Source organism: Notolabrus celidotus, chromosome 7, assembly GCF_009762535.1.
Source record: "Notolabrus celidotus isolate fNotCel1 chromosome 7, fNotCel1.pri, whole genome shotgun sequence".
Lineage (NCBI taxonomy): Eukaryota > Metazoa > Chordata > Actinopteri > Labriformes > Labridae > Notolabrus > Notolabrus celidotus.
This window is the reverse complement of record NC_048278.1, coordinates 13502852-13526978: the sequence shown is the minus strand read 5'-3', so window position 1 is coordinate 13526978 and position 24127 is coordinate 13502852. Positions and strand designations below refer to the sequence as shown.

The 24127-nt window shown below is 42.1% G+C and overlaps 1 protein-coding gene across 1 annotated transcript in view; it reads right to left on the bottom strand.

Annotated features, from left to right (window-relative positions):
• Positions 1-24127, bottom strand: part of maml3 (mastermind-like transcriptional coactivator 3) — a 133094-nt gene that overhangs the window by 64775 nt on the left and 44192 nt on the right. Inside the window, exon 2 of the mRNA XM_034688439.1 lies at positions 1058-1795. Coding sequence (XP_034544330.1) covers positions 1058-1795 — 738 coding nt within the window. The remainder of the gene's footprint in view (positions 1-1057; positions 1796-24127) is intronic.

The following is a 24127-nucleotide window of genomic DNA, read 5'->3' as shown; positions in this document are numbered from 1 at the left end:
GTATTAAAGCTTATATTAGTGTGTGATGTAGGTGAATAACTTCTTAAAGTCTGGTAGACATCTTGCATGTCTGAGACCTTAAAGCCTGTGCTCACTAGCTGTGTACAGCAACTCAGATAGAGGGGCTGCCCAGATGGATTAGCTGTTGTCCATCCACAGAGCATTATGGTAAATTACACTTTCTTCACATTCTTATTTACTTCACTCATTTTGTTGAAAAAACAAAAAAGGTTTTTATAAGTTGATTGGTGATTTTTTACCTCGTAGAGAACCAGGTGCTGGTGCTACAAAACCTAATCACCTCCTTGTTTATTGTTCATATCGAAGCAACAACACAAGAGTGGATGATCTCGATCTTTAAAGGAGAGATGTGATTAATTTAAAGCCAAAATATATTTGTCTTCAAGTATCTGGATATTTTACTTTTATTAATCTGTTAGACTATTTCATATCTACTGACGGACAGTTCAGGAATGTGTGTGAATCTAGTTTTCTAACTAAAGGTGAAGACCTCAACACAAAGCCCTTATATTTTCCATAAGAACCTATTCATGTCTCTATTTAGAATTGTTTAAAGCCACCTGTCTAAGTACAATGTACCAGGCTACCAGGGTATATTTTACAATTTAACAAATGTAAGTAAATTCTGCCTAGCCAACTCTGCAAGAAAATACTCTGTCAACATTGAACACAATCTATTCAACACAGCTTAACCCAGGATCAAATAATTCAAACAAATGATGTCATATTGGTTTTCTGAGTATGGCTAATATTAACAGAGCTAGCATCACCATCCCAAGCTAGTAGTAATGTCTGTGTCAGATAATTAACAGTTAGTGAGTTGTTTATGTTGTTGTGTTACAGCTAAGAACTAAAAGGCATTAAAACTGGTTGTCTATGTTAGCTGCATGCCACCTGGTGTGCTGCATTTCTCTCCTTAAAGAACACATCAAATAACAATATGGTACTTTCACCTAAGCTGGTCACAACCTTTAAGCAAATACAGGGGTTAAATGACCCTGCCATAGGACATCATATTGAGCTTCTTGGCACTGACCTGTGGTGAGCCCATGGGGACCTGTGGGCCTGCCTGTGGAGGCTGAGGAGGGGGAGGCAGGGCTGCTGCTGGCGGTGCCCCCCCTCCAGGCGCTGTCGTGTTCCCGGCTGTTTCTTGTGGGCCTGGTGTTTGATTGTTTGCCGGCCTGCCAAACTCAGCCTCTTTCTTATCCTCAAAGTCCTCATTGAAGAGGTCGTGCATGTCGTCCTCTGGCACAGTGTTGGCCAGCTCATCGATCAGCTCCTGCCACTCCTGGTCATTGAGGTTGATGTCAGAGAACAGTTTATTCTGATTGGACAGAGACTGGGGATCAGAGGACTCCATCCCACCTCCGTCATCCAGTGGCTCCTGTTTAAGGTCTTTTAGGAGGCTGAAGCTGTCCTCCAGATCCAGTGAGCCATTCAGCTTCACGTCTGGTAGATGACTGCCCCCGTTCTTCCCTAGTTCATCTGTTGTCTGGCCTATGTGGTTGCCATTGCTGTTTGTAGTATTGTTCCCACTAGAAGTGTTGGGCCCACCAAGAATGGGCTTAATGTCCATTTGGTGATGCAGTGGAGAGATGGGTGGTACATTGTTGTTATTGTTAGGCAGACCTGTGAGTGAGTCCAAACCACCGGAGCCCTCCTTCCGTACCCTTTTGGTGGTCGGTGAGTAGCTGCCTCCGTCACAGATGCCGTTCTGCTCTCCATTGAGGGGCGAGCGAGCACTGTCCAGTTTTCTCTTTACAGTCTCCTGGAGCTGCAATAAAAAAGAAAACTTAGATTAGGATCTAATGAGCACTGAAGATGAGACATGTTAACAGTGTGACACTGAAAAGAGCATGAGATACCGAAACAATCAGGGAAAAGGCTGCTTCCACTCTACACACTTCATGAACTGTCAAAAGGAAGCGCTGAAACTCAAAATACTGCCAAGACATTTCAACTGTTTCCAGAACAAGAAATAATGACCATATATGAACTATTTCTCATGCGACGTATACAATGAGACACGCTTTTCTTCATCATATAGTAAAAAATGTTGAGGCAAAGGCCTCAGGCTAGACTCTTGCTTCATGAAAGATCTCAAGAACAGCTCAGTTCACCTGTAGTATTCTCAGCGTTATAAGTATCAACTGATGAAAACACAGGATACAGAACACGCTCTGTGTCTTACTGAAAGCAGCCTCCACACTTTCAGCTTAACTCAACAGTCTCACTGCCTCTGTCATGCCACAGACAAGATAACAACAGGGTGCTGACTGACACTGACTGGCAGTTAAGGTAATCACTATTATAGACCTGGGTTGGAGAGGAGAAGGATGGAGGGATACAAACAGAAAGTTTAGCCAGCAGGAAAGAGGTAGGACAAACCGCATAAAACAGAGAATGAAGTAAAGACCGCGCCAACAGGAGAAACTTAACATATTCTTTAATTTGATGCTTTCTCCATGCAATTCAGCTGTTGCTCATCACCACAAATGTGCACTACCGTAGGAACGTTTGTATCAGATATGTCATACTGCAGTGCTGACGCAAAGAGTCCTGAACTCTGCAGTGTGTTAAGTCAAGCCAGTGTGTGGATACATTTGAATGGGATGGGCACCTTACATAGCATTCTCATCTATTGGTATATGTATGGAAGGATGTAAAAGCCCCTTGAAAGGTTGGAAGACTAGAAAACGCAGTATGAGCACAATCCATTTACTGTTTACCTTTCTCTAAATGCTCCTAATAAAACAGTATTTTGTCATTTTAAAGTTTCTGTGCAAATTGGACAAAATTTAATAAACTCTCAATCTCAATTTTACTCCTAACTCCTGTTAATTTCAAACACTAATGAAGTTGGCTGAGAAATAGCAGATGCTATTAAAATGACGGATGGGAAGCAGGGACCTAATTTATGAGAGGTTCCCAGGGTGCAAATTTTGTGCTCTGACCCAAATCTGAGCAAAAGTTTAGGATTCATACTAAAAAAAGAAATTCTTTGTGTGAAAGTGTTGGCATAGATTTGCTTTTAACTTCAGCTCACAAAGAATGGATGGTACAGATGAAACATAACTGATCCCAGATAATGTTCAAGACTGTTCTTAGGAGACCGTCACTTAATAGCGGATTGGGCCGCTGACTTACAGCGAAATTGATTTAATTTAATCATTTCTAATCATTTCAAATGAGCTGACTGTTAAAGAAATTACATTTAATAGTTCATTATTACTAAACACTTGATGTTTAAGCAATAAGTTACATTAGATCTCTGACAAAAAGCCTGTAAATGTGCATAAACAAAAGGGAGAAATATAAGTCAAACTCTACACTGCCAGCATAAATTATGGTAGTATTTAAATGATACTTTCTGACCCAAAAACGTACCCCCTTTCATTTCTCTCAACCAATTTATGCAACCACATTTCCTCATTTTTCTATGCACAACAATGCTCATCACTCTAATGTTTGGAGTTACAGTTTCCGATTGCGAACCCTGAAGATCTACATTTCAAACAGTCCTCTGAGAAAAAAGGAGCTGGGAAGCAGTAAAATGTTTTGTAAAATCCACACTCTCAGCCGTCACATGTGAGAGGGTCACACACACACACACACACACACACACACACACACACACACACACACACACACACACACACACACACACACACACACACACACACACACACACACACACAAAGGAAGCACCACTGATACATGTATGTGTGAAAATGCTGCATGCTAAGCTCTTTGTTATTCAGATGGAACAGCAGACAAAATATATTCAGATTGTATTCTGACCCTGAGGTGGACTCATTCAAGCAAACACACACACACACACACACACACACCCATTCACATAAACCGCAAAACAAAGGCACCTCAACACTGAACACACAAATCTTTCTTGTAATTATTTGGTTTTCATGGGTGTATTTTTTTGTGCGTGTGTGAGAGTGTGTTTATGTGTGGGTGGGGCTGTCAGGTTGGCTTCCCCTCTGTCTCCCACAATGACTGACAGTCAGCCTAATTATATTTATGGCATGATAAACACTATTAGTATTGACAGCCAAATCTACAGTATGTTTGCGTGTTTGTGTGTGTGTGTGTGTGTGTGTGTGTGTGTGTGTGTGTGTGTGTGTGTGTGTGTGTGTGTGTGTGTGTGTGTGTGTGTGTGTGTGTGTTTGCCTATTTGGGACTTGAACTCATGCGCTTGTGTGTAACCATTAAAGGAACAACTAAGAAAAACACAGGAAAACACACATCTCCACTGTCACGACACAGCTTCATCAACTGTGTGTATGTTTGTGTTAGTGTGAGTGAGTGTGTGTGGTCTTGCAATCAATGGGTTTAAATAATTCAGGTCTCCTGCATGCGGCTTTGGTTTTGTGTGCGTGCCTTGTGTGCGTGACTTGTGTGTGTGTGTGTGTGTGTGTGTGTGTGTGTGTGTGTGTGTGTGTGTGTGTGTTTGTGTGTGTTGCAGGCTTTCCCTAAATGCCAGTGACTCATGTTGATAATAACAGACTCGCCTTTCAAAGCCCACCTATAAAAACTCCCATAATTATCCAGGTGGTGTGAACTACAGCACCCTCCCACAGGCGCATGCACATACAAACACACAAACACACACACACACACACACACACACACACACACACACACACACACACACACACACACACACACACACACACACACACACACACAAACACAAACACACAAACACACAAACACAAAACAGAGGTTTTTCATACACACTCATCAGAAAGAATTATTACCAGCTTAACCTTCTGGATGGAATATTGCATGTGGAGACAAAAGCTACGAAAAAAGCATTCAGACAGACGAGGGAAGACGGACTGTGGTTCCCTAAGCTCAGTTCTGTATGAGTCACCCTGCCACAGTCTGAAGCAATGAGACGGGATGACAGACAAAACTTTATGCCAGGACTAAATACTTTAATATTAGTGTAATGTGATTGGTCCAAATATATGTTTACAGTAATATTTCTCTACATTGATCAGTATCAATGTGTTTACAGTTTGTTGTTGCTGTCAGTTTGAGGAGTGGTAATGACATAGGCCTGAATGCAGAATAGATTATCATTCAAAACAGTCTAAAAACTTGCCACACAGTTGCCTATCATATTTCAAGGTGTTCGGGGCAGTGAACTGTGCTGTTGACAAAATTTGTCCAACAGGTTGGCTTATTAAAGATTGAACTGAGACAGTGTTGATCGCTTACAAGGATAAAAGAGATGCAATCATTAATATAAACCAGTACAAGTAATAAGTTAGTCACTTTAAAGCTCAAAGTAATGGACTTTTTATATTTTTCAAAGTTATGTTTTGGGCTTTTCTGGCCATTATTGATAGGACAGCTGAAGAGAGACAGGAAACGTGGGGAGCAGAGAGCAGGGGGAGACATGCAGCAAATAGTTGCAGCAGGGAGTCGAACCAGCATCTTTGAAGAGGACTATAGCCTCTGTATATGGGGCGCGCCAAGATCGCTAGGCCATTGCACCCCATACCTGTTTTTCTTACACTTTTAAGGTGAAATGCATGTACAGAGAGGGTTAAAAGTCGTATATAGTTAAAGAAGGTTTTTTTGTCAACACCGTCTGCATCATGTCCCACAGTCCCTTCTTTCTCCTTCATTTTTATAAAAGATATCCACTTTTAGCCGATTAGAAATGCTTTACAGATAGAAGTGGGTCTGTAATCTGATATACATGCAAGTAAAGCTTAAAGGTACAATGTGTAGAAATGGGAATAGCTAGCAATTTGAGACTGAAATGCTCCCTTTGTCACCCCTTCTGCTGCTGAAGCGACAGTGGCCCTTGAGGACAAGAGGCTGCAGTTAGGCTGATAAGTACTAGTATTTGACTAGTTTGTCCGTTCTGTGTTGCAGTAGAATGTTTGGTGGTGAAAGATAGCAACTTCATAAAATGTTCATACCAAGTTACCCAAAATTAAGTAATTTAATATTAACCCGATTATACACCAATCATGCACATTTATGAACATTAGATCTTATTTCTACCACGTCTGTTCTGCCTAATGTTGCGAAATGTTCAACACTGTACCTTTAAGACTCACTTTCTTTTGTCTGCATTTCTGTGGTTGTACTGTTACTCTCATTGATTTAAATAGTCCAGTTTATTTAACTGAATCCTGGATTGTAAGTGTTTTATCACCCTAACCTATTCTAGATTAACTCCACTCAAGGCGGGATTTGTTTCATTTTTATTAGCACAAAATACAACCTCGTTACACCTCAGAATTAAAGTGATCAAAGTACACCACTATGAACAATACTGACAGGGTTTGAATAAAAGCTCAGTGAGGAAAGGGAAAATATGAAGAGTTAAGAGCTCAGAATGTTAGAGTAGTTTAATCAAGCTGGAGTGTTTAGTGAGAGCAGAGGGAAAAGAGCATCGCAGTAAAAGGGAAAGTATGAGAGGATGCAAAAGAGCAAAGACAGGAGAGAGAAAAGGGAAGAGAGCACTGCTTGTTCCCCCTCCTGCGTCTCTCTCTGTATTCTTTGACATAAACACCTGCTGACTGCTCCTCTGCCGGCTCCCACAACAGACACAGAGAGCGAGACAATGACAAAAATGCAGAGAGACAAAGGTAAGAGAGAGACACACACACTCACAGAGGAGGAGGAAGATGGGATTTATTTGTCAGCTAGAAGGTCTTTTTTCCTTTGAGTGGAGGAGCTACCAGAACATGAAGATGAAGAGGAAGAGAAAGGGTGAAGGAGAGAAGAGGTGGGTAGAGGGAGGGAGGAGGAGGATAGGTGGCTTGATAGAAGGGCATAGCCCGCCAAATGACAGCGGGGAGCAAACGATGAGAGGGTGATCAGAAGGAGAGAGGGAGGGAGAGAAGTGAGACAGAGATGGAACCACTAAGGTGCTGTTGTTATAGCAACCTGCTGCTCTGGTGCTTTGTGCGCTGCATCCTCCTCCTTCCTCCTCCTCCTCCTCTCCTCTTGCTCACTTACTCCCCATCTCTAAAGGTTGAGCATCATATCGCACTGAAACCAAAGGCTCAGTAATATAAAGACATGTCTAAGTCGAGACAATTCCACAGTACGAGGATTTTTTTTTCATGTTGGAGGCGTCTGGCAGACATGCCTGTCCAAGGAGGAAACCTTTTGTCTATAGGATTAAGCTAGAAAAACATCCTGTATTCCTCTCAGTGTTTATCACAGACGATGTTTTGCACCTATAATCAAAGTCACAAGGCAGCTGCTTCTTCTTTGAAAATAATTCCAATATATCCTGCATGTTTCAGCCCTTCTTTTCAGCTCCCTTATCGATTCTTTTACACCTGTTTCCATCCCTTTTTCCTCCACTCCAGCTTTCCTCACCGCTACATTATCTCCTGTTCTGTTCTCTACACTGACTGCAGGGGACAGGCTCCAAATAACAGGTAGGACGTATCCATGCAACACACATACAATCTCACGCTGACTGGCTATGGGGTGGTGAACAGTTGATAGGAGTAAAGTGACCAGGAGAGTTAACCAGACAAGCACACAAGTACACAGCGGGAGAATAAATGCTCTTTTAAAAGAACAATCGCTGCGACTCGCAACAGGAGTCACAAAGGAGTCCCAAATCAGCAGAAATGTTTAACAGGTACATCCTAACCCCAGCATCACGAAGATGCAAACTGAGCTTTAATGCCGACATTTTAAACCTTTCGTAGAACTCATCGAATCTTAGTCTATTGTCCACAGGTTTACAGATACTTAAGGAAAACGGTATTCTCTCTCTCCTTTTAAAAAACCCCACATCAGTGGTGTTTCGAATGTTTTCTCTGTCCCCACAACAAAACAGAGACACTTGAAAATGCTCAGCTAAGCATGCAAAACCAGTGGGGGGGGGATAATGTGAAGCCATTCTGTCAAACACTGCAAAAGAACATTGTGCAAATTAACAGCACCTGGCAGACATAAAGAAACCGTTAGCCCGCCATTTTGGATTTTGGGTGCATGTGCGATGCATTTAAGCTAATGATGTCAGCATTCCCCATACCTGCATTACAACTGTCCCCACAAACAGTTTTGGAAAATCTCCACCTTGAATGGTGTTTTCAAAAATATGTCCTCAGTAGTGTAAAACTCAATTTCCGTGGTAATGTAGGGATAAAAGACAAAGGAAAAACAACATTTTCAAAAACATCCACATACTTGTGGAAGAGGCCTGAGTGAACCTATCAGCTCAAAACTATTACTACTATTACTACTTTGGTCTGGAAAGGTGCCAGTTCACTTCCTGTGCACTGCAGAGGTGCCCTTAAGCAATTTCAAAACTTGGTCGATACTGGGGCTCAACTCAAGTCACAATGGACTGAGCTATACTTCCACCCCAATTGTTTTGCACTATATTTGGGCAGATAAATGTGAAATTCATAGGCACCAAGTTGTGGACTTCGTAGCTATCAGAGGTGGGGCTTGAAATATGAGCATCTCTTCAGGTGAATGAGCCTGTAATATGCTGAGTGGGGACGCACAGACCCACCAAATATGAGTGAAATTTCATTTGTTTTCTCCTGTGCAGACCAGGATGCACCTTGATGTGTGGGTTTGTGTGTGTGTGTGTGTGTGTGTGTGTGTGTGTGTGTGTGTGTGTGTGTGTGTGTGCACGCTTGTCCCCGGTCGGGTCCACTAGACTGTGAAATGAGTCAATTAAATCAAACAGCTCTTTAATAAGTAAATATGTGTACCTGTGTGTGTGTGTGTGTGTGTGTGTGTGTGTGTGTGTGTGTGTGTGTGTGTGTGTGTGTGTGTGTGTGTGTGTATGTGTGTGTGTGTGTGTGTTTTTGGTGTTGATGGTAGTTATGACAAAACACTCTGGCATGTTTCCACTTACTTCAAACCACAACCTGCCAGCCGAAGCTGCTGTTAAGTTGCAGGTTCTCAGACTTGTGACCACAAGACTGTTCTCATTCCTCGACTAGTTTCTCAGGCTGTGGTACTGAAGGGTGAGTCGGTCAACTTACAGAGACACAAACTCAGAAAGCGGATAGGTGTTAAAGGTGAGTTTAGTAATTGTTCTTAAATTATTTAAAATAAAAGTGTAACTTTAAAAACACTACCCTTGTGTATAAGAAGACATGTAACGGGTTTTTAATTGTTAATTATTTCAAGACAAGGAGATGTCAGGTTTACAAAATCAGTCCCCTTGTTATTGACCTCTTCTCTTTTCAACTTCATTTTGTCTGGTTATATTTGAACGGATCAGTGAGGACACAAGGAGAGAAATCAACAAGGAAATCAGGCATACAGACAGTCAGGTAGTCTGTCCTTCATCTCAAGGATACTGCTCAAGCACATGTCAGCATGCATCTGTCCTTCTGAAGTGTCCTTGAGCAAGTCAGTTAAACTCACCAGAAGAGCCTTTCAGTGAGTGACCCTGACTTGAAGGGTCTGCTTCTTGGTCTGAGTTAGTGAGATCTGGACAGGGTTTGGGGTTATGTGGCTGAACAGACTAAAGGTTTCCTCAGGGGGAAATGTGTTGGCTTTCTTGCAAAGAGTTAGACGAAGAGACTAGAGCCAAACAGCAAGCTGGGCCTTAAATTCATTGTTTTAAATGGGTGGCGAGTTACCCCTTAAAATCTTTACATTGGGCGGTGTCTAAATTTGGGTAAGCTTAAACATGCTTTTACAATTTCTCGCTGGTTGTGACAGACTGTTATTAATTCTGTTGGATCTAAATGGCCAAAAAAGGCATCTGTTCCTGAGCGCTGTTTTGAAGCCAATCGTCGGCAGGAGCCATATTGGAAATGCTGAACGCAGCCTGGTGTGAGGTAAAAAGGCGGGCTTTTAGCCTCTGAGCCAACAGCTACAGTGTTACCACTAGGGATGACCACAATTAATCGATTATCGATTAATTGGTTGTTCAGAAATTACTCGAAACACACATTTTTGTTATCAATTTTCCGTCACGTGGAACAAACATCATGTGGTCTCATATAACACTCATCTATCAGGGAGGTGTTTAAGTTTAAAGCATGTTTTGATGTGAATCAGCTGTTAAAGGTGTTGCGCACAGTGGAGACGCTCAGCTGGCGGCTGCGGCTGTGCGTCAGGTCTCCACGTGCACTTTTTTAAAAGAGGATCAATACAAAACTGCTGCCAACAACGACACGGACAAAAAGGTTGACAGCTTTAAACAGGAAATTTTTTTCTTTGGATACGAAGGCAACAGACAGGTGGGAAATACTGGTACGCTACGTTTACAGACCAGCAACATCAGAGCCGTCTGAGCTTTTCTCCAGCGGGACTGATTATGACCCGGTTGCGCTCCTGGCTGACACCTGACCGAATACACATGTTTATTTTTCTCAATAAGAACGAGTAGACAGAAAACTGGGCACTGTGTGTCTGAAGTACTTTTCTGTTAATATTATGAGCCTTCACTTTATAAGATTATGTCCGCAAAGAATATTTTAATGGGCCTGGTCGTTGATATTCTGCGTGTCAAACGTGTGCCCGTATTCAATCCTGTCAGTTGTTTGCATTTTGTTGCTGTAGAAAATAAAATTTAGGGGGAAAACAACCTATTTGTTATTGTTTTTGACGTAAGAATAATAATGTTTTTTTTTTATCAATTAATCGATAATTGATCGTTAACATTTCCAAAAATCGATCACGGAAAATACTTAAAATGTACATCCCTAGTTACCACCTGTCAGTCAAGTCAGTCGTCCTTATTTGGGCAAAACTCGTAATCTTAATATCTTCTGAACTGTCGCGTTATAGAAATGTTCACCCCCGTACAGTGTGTGCTGATAGAGAAATTAGCTATTCAGACCTAAACCGTTTTTTGAATCAGGCTGTAAACATGTTTAATATTGCTGCAAAGATCGTCTATTTTGAATGGGTGTGTATGTGGTTGCCACTCAACCGAGACACAAATTTGTTTTCTGAGAATTGCTGAGGAGTAAGACATCTTGCATCCTTTCTACCTCTGCTAAGAATGGCGCATGCGAAACAGCAACCAGGAAGAAACAGGTAAAGAAAACACAACATGGAGTCCACTGATGCAACACCATGCCATCGTAAAATTTCTATAGTCCTGGTGCATTTGAATCAGTGCTGCAAAAAAAAGAGCTGGCTGCAAGATCTGAACAGCAGCACTTGCTTTTCATGGGAGCATGTCAGTAATGCACGACTGAAGAGAAGGCACAGTGACATTCAACTAAGCCAGAGCCACATTGTGAGTTTCACATGTCCAGTTTCTCTCCCTAAAATCTTAACCTTACAAAACTGTATCTTGTCTCTTCTCGTCCCTTTTTCTTCCTTTTTTCCGACCACAAAATAGTGGAGAAAACTTTCATTATGTCACTTTACTAACCACTCAAACTTCAGGCTGTGGTAAGTCTGTGTCTCCGAGTCATGGAGAGATGCAGAGGTCAGTCAGTTTTAGTGTGAAACACTGAACTCGGGCTGCTTCAGGGGGCCAATAAGACTGACTCTACTCAGATACCTTCACATTATAAGGATTTTAAAGATTGATATATTCAACTTTCTGTTTCCACAGTTTCATCTATTATTACACAGTGTTCAGTTCCTCTGACCAGAGATGGACAGAACACAAAAACAAAGAGTCTGTGGGAGTGAAGGACAGAAAACTCTAAATGACAAGAGGAAGGTACAAACAAAAGAACCATTTGGCTGCCATCCCAGTTTGTGTGAATGTGTTTGTGTATGTGTGTGTGTGTGTGTGTGAGAGTGAGAAAGCGCCTGCCAGTCTGTCTCCTGTACACAGGGGGCCTATACACCCCTGATTTGAATACAACCACACTCCTTATCTTCTAAACAATACCGCCTTAAATTTTACCTCTGTCAAAAAAAATCCTTTGTTTGCATTTGGAGATGTGGAATATCTAAGTATGGCTTTGTTATCCTTAAGCCTGAATCAAAACTACATATAAAAAACTTGCTGAAATTCTGAGGGGGGTTTTGAGTAAAGATTCAAGAGATGTTTTAATTTTCAGCTGACTCTGAAACCCTTTAATAATCTGCTCCTCATGGCTGATATCTACAAGAGTTTAGAAAGAAGTTAATAACCTGTTGAGCACGCACACATCAGGGTAAGAGAAGCTGAAAGGACGTTCAAGATGGTGGGGGAGTCATCGTCAGCGCTAAAAGCCTTGCAGAAAATGTATAGCCAATTGAATTATTCATTTTGTTATGACTCAAGTGTCCTCGGTACCATCATTTTTTAATGGAAGTGGAAGTTATATAGAGACATATTGGACAACACAAACCTGACATAGACAACTCAGATTTTCACAAGTTTCTATTCGTTTTGCACCGCACCACCAAACTGTTTCAAAATGAGTCTCGTGCTTAAGTGGTAAAACCACACATCACACATCAGTGCTTGCCATCAGTGACAGCTCATCAAAAGTTTGGGACATTTTGTTGGTGGGGGGATTCAACATAAGCCCCAAGCCCCTGCCTTGAACTACGTCCCTGTAATGTCTCATCTTCAGCATAAATGTGCACAGAGGCCTGATGGTAGATAAAGGGGTGAGGCAGGATCACTGTGGGTCAGCAGAGCAGGTACAATGTCTGCAGATTTTGTGTGTGTATGAGAAGGTCTTGCTGCGTCTTTACACGTCATTACACATCACACACTGGGACACCAGTATTTCTCTGTTGTGGCATCAGTGTTTAAGCTGAAAGGTGTGATGATGGCAGTTTGTTATGCAGTTGCAATATAAGAAGGGCTACATACTTTACAGGGCTAAGATTGGCTATTGATTTAACAGTGATATGGTTGATCACACTATTTGGTGTACTCCAAGCAATTAAGCTCTTTGGGCTAATATTTTCGTGCCAATAAATTCAAGACAATGGTAAAGACACCACTGACTTTAACAGTTTTTTTGTAAAGAAAAATAAAACATTTAACTATAACTTCAACAATTTTAACTCAACTATTATCCCAAAGGAAATGTAATCTGCAGCAGGCAACTAGACAACAAAAATACATAGAGTACTCCGAAAATAGAAACAGAGAAATTTCTTGGCCACAGTGAAAACAAGAATTATTTTACTCCACTCTACAAGAGACTGAAGTAGTTCAAAAGCATCCCTAGGTTGTTAGCCAAATAATATTAGCATTCAATCGTGGCACAACCACACAGAAGAGGAAGGTAGAACGTAACGCAAGCTCGCAGGCATGCCACGTATGCATGCATGAACTCATCAACGCACACGCACACACATTAAACCATATGTACTCTAAAACAGCTCTTTCTTTTATACACTTGACGTTTGTGTGTATGTGTGTATGTGTGCCTGATTGTGTGCAGTAAGAAAGAAGGTGTCATCAGCAGTTTCAAACCTGCTGACCTGACATAAAAATCCAGTGGACACGGAAAACATCACTTTTTCCCTCCCCATCTGCAACCCCCCCCCACCCCCGACTCAATAGCAAGGACCTTTATATGTGTGTGTGTGTGTGTGTGTGTGTGTGTGTGTGTGTGTGTGTGTGTGTGTGTGTTAGTGTGTGTGTGTGTGTGTGTGTGTGTTAATGTGTTGGTTCGATTCAGAGGTGAAAGAGTTAAATATTTAAAGAAAAGGGGAATGTGGCAAGAGCGGTGTGTTAACAGAGGCACAAACCAACAGCAATGAACTCACAACTTATTATCGTACTAGTAAAGGACTGCTTGCATGTGTTTAAGAGTGTGCATTTCCGCAGTGTGAGTATGTTTGTGTGCCTGTGTGTGGCTGTGTAAGTATGTTTGTGTGTGCATGTGTGTGTGTTTACATATTGGAGATTAAGTGTAAGTAAGAAAGAGGGCAAGCAGAGAGAGCAGAGTGCAACAGAGAGAGGGAGAGAGAAGAGGAAAAATGAGGGGATGAGAGAGGGGAACTGTGTGTGTGTGTGTGTGTGTGTGTGTGTGTGTGTGTGTGTGTGTGCCCGTGTGTGCGTGTGTGCGCGTGTGGTTCCTGGCTGAGCAGCTCCTCTCTATTTATAGAGCTGCGGCTCCTTCCTGTTTCTGGAGCTGTACCATCACGCCAGGAGGGGGTGGGGGGTTGAGGGAGAAGAGAGGGAGAGATGAGGAGAGGGAGGAAGTGTGAGTGGGTGTGTGGGAGGAGAGACTGGTCGTGTTTGAGTCTTTAGTAAATCCACAGATCCACCCCCTCTCGTTCTCTCTATAACTAACTCTCTCTCTCTCTCTTTCTCCCCCCTCACACCCCATCCCTTTTTACTCCCCCTCCCTCTCTTACTCAACATGGGCTTCAACAGCACAAGGAGTGCACACCAGAGACAGAAGGAGAGACAGGGGAGAGAGACAGACAAAACTAAAGAGTGCTTAAGGATGAGTGGTGGGGTATTTTTGCAACTGATGGTGAATTCAAAGAGATCTGTTGCACAAGGAGACACTAATGATTAAACAAAACTCTGGATGTGAAAGAGAGTGCAGATAGCACAAACTGTTGACCTATTAGCTCTACAAAGTCATGTGGTGTCTGTGTGAATGAAAACCTCTTTTTTTTCTTCTTGGTTTGGTTGCACCAACAAACTGGAATTTAAGCAAGTTTAGTTGTCTGGTTATCACTACACAAAAAGAAATGAGCAGTCAGTGTAAACACGTACAGCAGATTGCCTCCTACACTGCTGCTGGAGGAAGAAAGGGACTTATTATAACACAAAAATATTGGATTATGTTGTATTGATCGGAGAGCGCATTATGAGCACTATTTTAAAGGCCCTGTGAGGAACTTTCATGTTGTGTTGATCCCGGTGACCCCATTGGATGAAATCAGTGGTGCATTTTTGGACTGCATTTCACATGAGCGCCATCACCTGCTGTCGTAAAGTTGTGTCTCTGATCAGATCTTCTTTTTAATTGTACTTTTCTATGTTAGAGACTACTTTAGGCAGGATGCAGAGTGACGAGATCATGTGTTGATTTGTAGCTACGTCAAATTATAACCGTGACATAACAATGACTAAACATTGTAGACTCAGATTTATTACCATTAGCTTACACAAGGTGACCAGATGTAGCCGTTTAACGTTACCCCTCACAGCCCCACTGTCATGATGACATGACCTACGGTCTAAAAATATGAGTTCAATGCGGAAGTGCTAAAAACTGCATCGAGGATCCGCTTGAGGCTGGCTCCGGAAGTACCGGAAACCACATACACACCCATTCAAAAAAGACAATCTTTACAGCAGAAATAAACATGTTTACAGCCTGGTACAAAAGACGAGTGTTGTCTGGATAGCTAATTTCTCGATAGGCACACTCTGTACAGGGGGTGATTTTTTTTCTAACGCAGCAATTTCGAAGATATTTAGATTACTAGTCTTCCAATGAGAGGCACAGCTGACTTGATTGACAGGTGGGAACCATAGACTGTAAAAAATATGGACGTAGTATCCGTGACGTCACCCATCTGTTCCTGAGAGCTGTTTTGAAGCAAATCGACGGCGGCAGCCATATTGGTAATGCGGAACTCAACTAGGCAGAGTGTGACGTAGTGTGAGTCTCTTAGCCAATGGCTGTGTGTTCCCGACCGGGAGTCACGTCAGTCATGTCCTTATTTGGGCAAAACTCATAATCTTAATATCTTCTTAACCATCACGTTAGAAAAAAATTCACCCCCCGTACAGTGTGTGCCATTAGAGAGATTAGCGTTGTAGGGCCAAGCCGTTTTTTGAACCAGGCTGTAAACATGTTTATTAATGCTGCAAAGATCGTCTTTTTCCCATTCATATCTATGTGGTTTCCGGTGTTTCTGCAGCCAGCCTCAAGCGGATTTTCGATGTATTGCAGTTTATATCACTTCCGCATTGGCTTCATCGTTTGAGACCGGAGTTTGCCGCTTGGTGGGAACACTGTAGCTGTTGGCTAGGAGGCTCAAAGCCCGCCTCTTTACGTCACAATTGCTCGACAGCAGCAATATGGCTGCCGGCGCTTCAGAAACAGATGGGTGACATCAGGGATACTACGTCTATATTTTATACAGTCTATGGTCTCAATAAATGTTTGAATAACATAAAAATGCACAGTGTTTAACTCTATTGTCCGCAGTGAAGTATTCACACACCAGCATCAAGATAAAATCCTATTCATAGCCATTTTGCTCTTTGACCAATGTCTAGTTGCTAATCCTTCTCCAGTATCAGCCAGATTAAAACATGATGTCAAAAGAAAATTAGCTGAAGGGAAAAAAGTCCTCCTGCTTGTTAACTTAATTCTCACTACCAATTTTGGCCAGCTACGTTGTAACTGTACGGAAAGTGCTAAATACCGACTAAGCTATTTTTGTGGAACATCTGACCTGAGCACAGGTGCTAAAATTCAGCACAAAGAAATAACCAATCGTGTCACTGATAATGTCATTTCACTTTGTGGGCCATGAAAAGGCACCCGTATAAGAGTGACACTATTTTTAAAATCAGTGAAAAACTCCTTACTGCACCTTAAACAGGATGTGAAAAATCAAGCACACAAGCAAGAAAAAAAGTTTTCACTTCATGATAGAAATAAAATCCTGCTAAAAATAATAATGCCCTGCACCGAATGAGCTTGACAGGTTTTAAGGAATGTAAATGTAGTAGTATATATCAGTATAAACACTTTCAAGGTCAAAGTCACAAAGTGCTTAGTCAGCTATAAAAAAAAAGGAAGTGAATAAATGGGACCATCGGTAATGAAACATAAACAAGTCTTTCAGGGATGGTACAAAAAAAGACAATCAGAACTTCTCAAACACGATACATTTTATCAGTTAAAACAGCTGAATGATACCAGAAATTAAATACAATAACAACAGACTTGTAGATTGGTCTTCTTTAATCTAGTTAGCATATTTTGTGCAATAATGTTGTAAATTTAACAAAGTTATAACAGACACAGCTTCTCCTGTCTGTGGTGCCTTCACTGCCTCACTTAGGTGGAAAGCTGCAGCTGGTGATTCTGTGTATCTGTTTTGGTTGTAGAGAAAGACAGCTGTTCTGTTTAATACAAGCTGCCTCATCTTCTCAGCGGTGAACCTAAATCCTCCTCACACTGCTTCTGCTGCGTTGTCTGTCTGCACCATAAACTGTACAAAACAACGGACAGAACGACAGCTTTCCTGAGTGAAGCCAAAACTTTTACAGCTCCCCCTGTTGACTAGCTGCAGTAAAGGTTATAAAGCCAGCCTCCTTCATAATGATAGGTGGGACGTAGGTCAAACTACAAAATTGAAGTTCATGTCAAATTAAATGTTCTCAAACATGGGCTGTTTTCGAAACCGCCTATACTTGCAGCACGTACTGATTCGGCCAAAATATGATGGAGGTACTTTGTTTTTAGGTGCTGTGAAAATTATTACATCCCACAAACATTTACAAACCACTTCTTAACTTTTTAAAACAGAATTGGATGCTAAAGAAGCAGTTTTGCCATTACTTTGGGCATTATTTACTTCTGCTTTCAGGAACTGGAATTCCAGACGCAGAAAAGTCATACTACATACTACAACGTACTGCAAACTGCATTCGTATGTAGTATGTAGAAGGCGGTTTCGAAAACAGCCATGCTTTCTGTCATAGCAGAGAGTTTTCTGCATGTTATTTATTTATTCATTATCTTCCGACAAATGCGGGTTCCTGAGGCCTTATTTACCTGACTGGCAGACTAGAGGAGGGAATGGTGAGAGAAGACGTAACAAACAAGAACATAAGAGTCATTGAGCTTTCCATAACCAAAGTGTCTTCTTCAGACAGACACAAGTTTCTGTTCTGCTGTGGACTTGAAATGCACGTTTTGGTCACGATCGCCTCTGCTCATGCCTGGGTTCTTCCAACACAATATGTCTGTTCCCATCATGTAGTTTGGCTTGATTGGCGTCTCACAATGGGAGGGGTTAGAGGTGCGCTATCCAATTCATATAGGTAAATGGTAAGTGTATGATGCCTTGGTTAACTGGTGTCAACAACTTCATTGCATTACATCACACCAATCAATAAGGAATGTAAAATAAAAGTAAAATTTTAAAGGTCTGTTGGGCTTGTAGAAAATCCTGTCTTCTTTGTTTAAACTTCAAAGAAAAGGGTCAAGACCCTACTTATGACAGCTGAGAAACTTAATCCGCTAATGAGGACAATTGCAATGCAGTTCCCAGCTCCTATAAAAGCTCATACATGGACATGACGTTTTAATTAATTAGTCAAACAAATGGTGCTCCTCATCTATGCAGATGATGTCCTTGTTTCATGCAGAAGTCTAATGTATGGTTGAGGCACTTGTTGGATGCACGTAAGCCTTCAAATGGTTGCTGGTATTGGATGCCCAGTATGAACTGCCTAAGTAGCTTATGTTTGAAATACTGTATTACTTATGACTGAATATGAATGTTAATAATTTGGCCAAAAATCCTGATCAGGACTTGTTTATGTTTTCCTCGAGGCTATTAGTCTCCTACCTGTAGTCCCTCCTTAAGTTGTACTAGTGTTCACAACCTTTGATGTTAGAAGTATCACGAGAGAGCGCGATAAAGCTGATTATTTGTTAGGCTAATCACTGTAATGTTACAGCCTGATTGTTAATATGTAAAAAGAAATAGCACAAGACACCAGCGCAAGAAGAGAAAGTAAAGGGGGGCACCACTCCATGGCCAGATGGTCACCAGGAGGGGCCTGACAGCTGTGTGTGTGTGTGTGTGTGTGTGTGTGTGTGTGTGTGTGTGTGTGTGTGTGTGTGTGTGTGTGTGTGTGTGTGTGTGTGTGTGTGTGTGTGTGTGTGTGCGTGCGTAAGTGAGGGTTTCGGCATGCGTGTATGTGTGCGCAAGAAAGGGAGATAGGGACAGATTGTGTCCAACACCTGTCCTCCCTGGACACAACAACAAAAGAGAAAGCAAGAAAGGCCAGCTCAACTCAACATGAGCAACATGAAACACACAGAGCGAGGAGAAGAAAGACAGCGAGAGAGAGAGTGAGAGGAGGAATCAGAGAGACAGGAAAGGAACAAAAGGAAAAACAGCAACAGATAGCCGTAAACCAGAGAAAGAATGAAAAGATGAAAGAGGCAGGTTGGAAATAAGGGGAAGGATTTCAGAAGTAGGTCCTGTAATGGAAGCATTTCTGTTAACACACATGCCGAGTACGACATCTGTATCCAAAAACAAACCCTGTTTGTGTGTAATTAAGTATTAGTCTATACGTTTACTGTACCACTATATCTGTGTGCATTTCATGGGGGCTCCTCTGATTGGCTCGGTTGGGCGATGTGCCACAGAAGGCGAGCGTACGATTGGTTGTGTTGAAACCTAGTTGGTTTCTGCCTCTGCCAGAGCCTGTCGTGAGGGCAGACTGGTATGCACACACACACACACACACACACACACACACACACACACACACACACACACACACACACACACACACACACACACACACACACACACACACACACACACACACACACACACACACACACACACACACACAGATTTATGGATGCTCAGTAGCAGGAACGATTGTTTTTTTTCCCTATTTTTCACCAGTTTTCCCTCTCTACACTGTTGCCTCGGAGCTGAGGGGGAGAGAGCGAGAGAGCAGGAGCTATAGGGAGGGAGAGAGAGGCTGCTATGGTAACAGATCACTGTGGCAGCGAGTGGAGGGGCCCTGATGGCTATTTGGCAGCGATGCCAGAATCTCACTGGCTGCACACACGCGTCAGTGTGAATGAGTGTGTGTTAAGCGTGTGTGTTTGACCAGGAGACATGCTGAATGGGGAAGTGTGCATGTGTGCAAGTGTGTGTATGTGTGAGTGTTCCTGGGAGGAGTGAACCCATTGAGCTGGTGTGTGTGCGTGTGTGCTCTGTGCTCCAGATGTCCTTAGTCGTGCAGATCGATGGCCACATGAGAGCACATCCCACTAACTTGAGTCACGACACCCGTCTCCTTATTCCTCTCTCTGTCTCTTGTATATTCAGGCTGCACGACTCCTCCTCTTCTTCTTCTATTAAAGGGGTTTAAATGATCAAATACTTTCTTGCGGACTGACCAATCAGTTTCTCAACCGGCCTTGTCATTTCCGACACAATAAATCACCAACAAGGTGTTATTTCATGAATACAACGTTATCCAACCCCTCTCTTCCTGGCTGCCTTTATTCTCTCCTCTCTAATTTTTCTGTGTGCATAACTAGGTCATGCAGTAGTCGACTGCTGTTGCCTTGCCACTGTGAAATTCTTTGAATGTGTGTGTGTGTGTGTGTGTGTGTGTGTGTGTGTGTGTGTGTGTGTGTGTGTGTGTGTGTGTGTGTGTGTGTGTGTGTGTGTGTGTGTGTGTGTGTGTTTATACAGCCTGAACACACGTTTCAGACCTGGAAAGAACAAAGTCCAACCTGGCATGCTAACATTCAGGAAACAAATGTAAGATCCAAGTATGCAAACAAAAACACACACAATCAAACACAATGTTAGTTTGTGTTCCTTATAAAAGGTTGACATTGGGGAGTTATATGACAATGTGTGTCTATTTGTGTTGCACTAACACTTTGCCTGAAAACTTGCAATGCATTTCACTGAGACATATTTCACTTAGCAGCATCAATATGTGAAAGCTACTACACCCAACCTGATTGTGTGGACAGACTGAACCTGACTAACATGTCCCTGGTGACCCTGTTACTTTGTGTGACCTGTTGTAATACACCGGTCACATTGATTGAGTCAGGGTTTACGTTGAGGTAAATCTTTTATCAAACCACTTTGTTTAACTTGTTTGGGTGACATGTTTGTATGCTCTGGCATAAATGACGCCCTTACACAGGCAATGCTAAGGCTAGCTTGGTAAGCAAGGTATCTTGCATCTGTTAGTGGTAAGACATATATGGATACTTATTTTGAGAGGTGAAAAGCATCCTCAAACAAAATACTCTCACAAAATATGTACTTCTTACACATTGCCACAAGGCAGGATATTTAGACTTGTGTTGGGGCAGCAGTAGCTCAGTCCATATGGACGTGGCTTGGGAACTGGAGCGTTCAAGTCCCAGTGTGGACGAAGTTTGGTAAGTGGACTGGTGGCTGAAGAGGGGCTGGTTCATTTGCCTTGGCACTGCCAAGGTGCCCTTGAGCAAGGCACTGAACCCCCAACTGCTCGGGTGGCACTGGTTGATGGCAGCCGCCTCACTCTGACATCTCTCCTAAGCGCATGTCCATAGCATGTTTGTGCATGATTGTATCAAATGTGTGTTTAGCATGATCAAAAAGAACACAAGTGAAAAAATTGCATTTCCCCCATGGGGATTGATTGAAGTACGTTTAAGTTTACCTGTGTTACTCCTCGTGTACTACAGGTTTGTAATATCAGATTTACAGATTATGACTATCGTGTCCCAAAATAAATGACAATAAAAATATTGTGATATGTTAATGAATCAGTTGGGCTGATTGATCGGGCCAATGAATGGTATTTTGAAATAATCAACATAGACCAATATCTGTGCCAAGCGGCAACCTCCGGTCTAAAAATATGAGTCCGATGCGGAAGTGCTAAAAACTGCAGTTCATCGAGGATCCACTTGAGGCTGGCTCCAGAAGTACCGGAAACCACATACACACCAATTCAAAAAAGCCTATCTTTACAGCAGAAATAAACATGTTTACAGCCTGGTACAAAAAACAAGTGTAGTCTGGATAGCTAATTTCTTGATCGGCACACTCTGTAAGGGGGGTGAATTTTTTTCATAACACCGTAATTTCAAAGATATTGAGATTACTAGTCTTCCAATGAGAGGCACAGCTGACTTTATTGACAGGCGGGAACACTGTAGCTGTTGGCTAGGATGCTCAAAGCCCGCCTCTTTTTGTCACAATCGCTAGACAGCAGCAATATGGCTCCCACTGACGATTGGCCTCAAAACAACACTTCAGAAACAGATGGGTGACGTCACGGATACTACGTCCATTATTTATACAGACTAACGTCTGCACTCACAAGGCCAGTTAAAGAAATAAACAAACAAAGTCTGCAGACACTGCAGGCAGCTTCAGAAGAGCATAATATGCATGGAGTAATGAATGTTATTAATATTAAATTGTTGTATCTTATTATCAACAAAACTTTATGGTATGGTGCATGTCATCCCACACCCTCTCTTTCAAAATGCAACACTAATAGGTAAAGTAGTGAGTGACTAAGTCTGATAAAGTGAGTTGGTATTAAACCAGCTAAGTTAGGAGGCTATAATTGCTAGCATGTTGCTACATAGCAGGCTAGAATGACTGTTAACACCTGTGTGGGCCAGTAAAGCTTTTAAAAACTTCTGAAGAATGAGCACTTCTACTTGTGATGGTGAAAAACATTTACATGATAACTACACTTGAAAATCATATAATTTGAAGAGATAGTCTCAATGCAACGCTTCTCTCTTTAACATTGTGGTTTTAGTTACTAATTACTGAGTATTTCAGTGATTGTTCTATCACCTTAACCATTTGCCTATAACTTGTGTGTTTGTGTTTGCCTCAGGACAGATGTCTTGAGCAAAGCTGGAAGATAGAAAGACTAATCTATCAAGGTTTCTACAATACAGCTCCCTATCTATCACTGCCTCTCCTTCTCCAACACTTTTTCATTGGATTAATCTCATCTCATGGCACAGTGATCTTCATTTAATGCAACAACAGCTCTGTGCTGTGGTTTGTCTTTCTTTGTATGTCTCTCTTTTCTGTTTTTTCACCCCTCTTCCTCACTTCTTTTCTGTATCAATCCCCTCCTCCATGTCTCTCCAACCACATCACCCTCCATCTATCCAGTCCTGCACCATGCATCATCCCTCTCATCTGTGCAGAGCGGGCAGACCCATCATTACCCCAGCATGCATGTATTGATCCAGTGCCCCAGTGTGTTTGTGTTATTTTAAGATGCTCAGACCTGTAATCAGCGTGTTAATGATAGTTATCACCAAAGCCAAAAGCTCTGTGCAGTTATTCTGAGCTTTTGGATACCAGCGAGCAGCTTGCCGACTGAAATCTCAAATACATACAAACAAACACACACATAGGTGTAAGAGCAGGTTAGGAGGGTGGATGGAGGCGTGCTGGTGCTCTAATGAGGGTTAGAGCTGCTCTGGGGCTCGTTGGGTTGAATCTGTATGAGGATCGCTTCCTGGTGTCTGTCCATCATAAAAATAAGACTTCATAGCTCACACACATTCTCATTATCTCTCCTGGACCACTGCAGGTAAGCGTGTGTTTACTGTGAATGTGTAAAACAAAACAAGTATACACATATTGAATAACATTGACGTCATCTGTGCCCATGAGCTATGTGATTTAAAAGATATCATAAACACCTGCAAGAGAGTCCGGGGATTGCATCTTTCCTGTTCCTTTTTTTCTTGCATTGACGCAGACATAAATTGTGATGTGTGTGTGTGTGTGTGTGTGTGTGTGTGTGTGTGTGTGTGTGTGTGTGTGTTTGTGTGTGTGTGTATGTGTGTGAGAGAGAGTGTGTGACTGTGTGGCCTATCAGAACAAGAAAGTGGGGCATTGCACTTATTGGTTTTGACTCATGACTTTTGCATTTCCCAAAAACAAAGCAATTTTACATTCTTATCATCAGAAACACACACACACATGCACACACGCACGCACAAACACACGCACAATCACACACACACACACACACACACACACACACACACACACACACACACACACACACACACACACACACACACACACACACACATACAAACAAAGGTGCACATACCCCTTCATGCTTGCACAATCAGATACTAAATTTTATCTTGATATTTACATGATACACACTATCCTTCTGAAGGCAAATCCAGATCCACATACAGAAGATACACAAAGAGGGGAAATACACACACACATACACAGGCAGACAGACTGACAGACACACAAAGCTTTGCCAGTATGGATAAGCCCTATTTGGCAGTGCTGAGAAAGATGCATTTCAGAGGTAAATGACATCATTATCATATAAATTACTTCCAGCCCAACACATCTGCTAATGTAGCAATGCACACACACACAGACAAACACGCACACAAACAAACACACGGGCACGCACACACGCGTGCATACACACAAA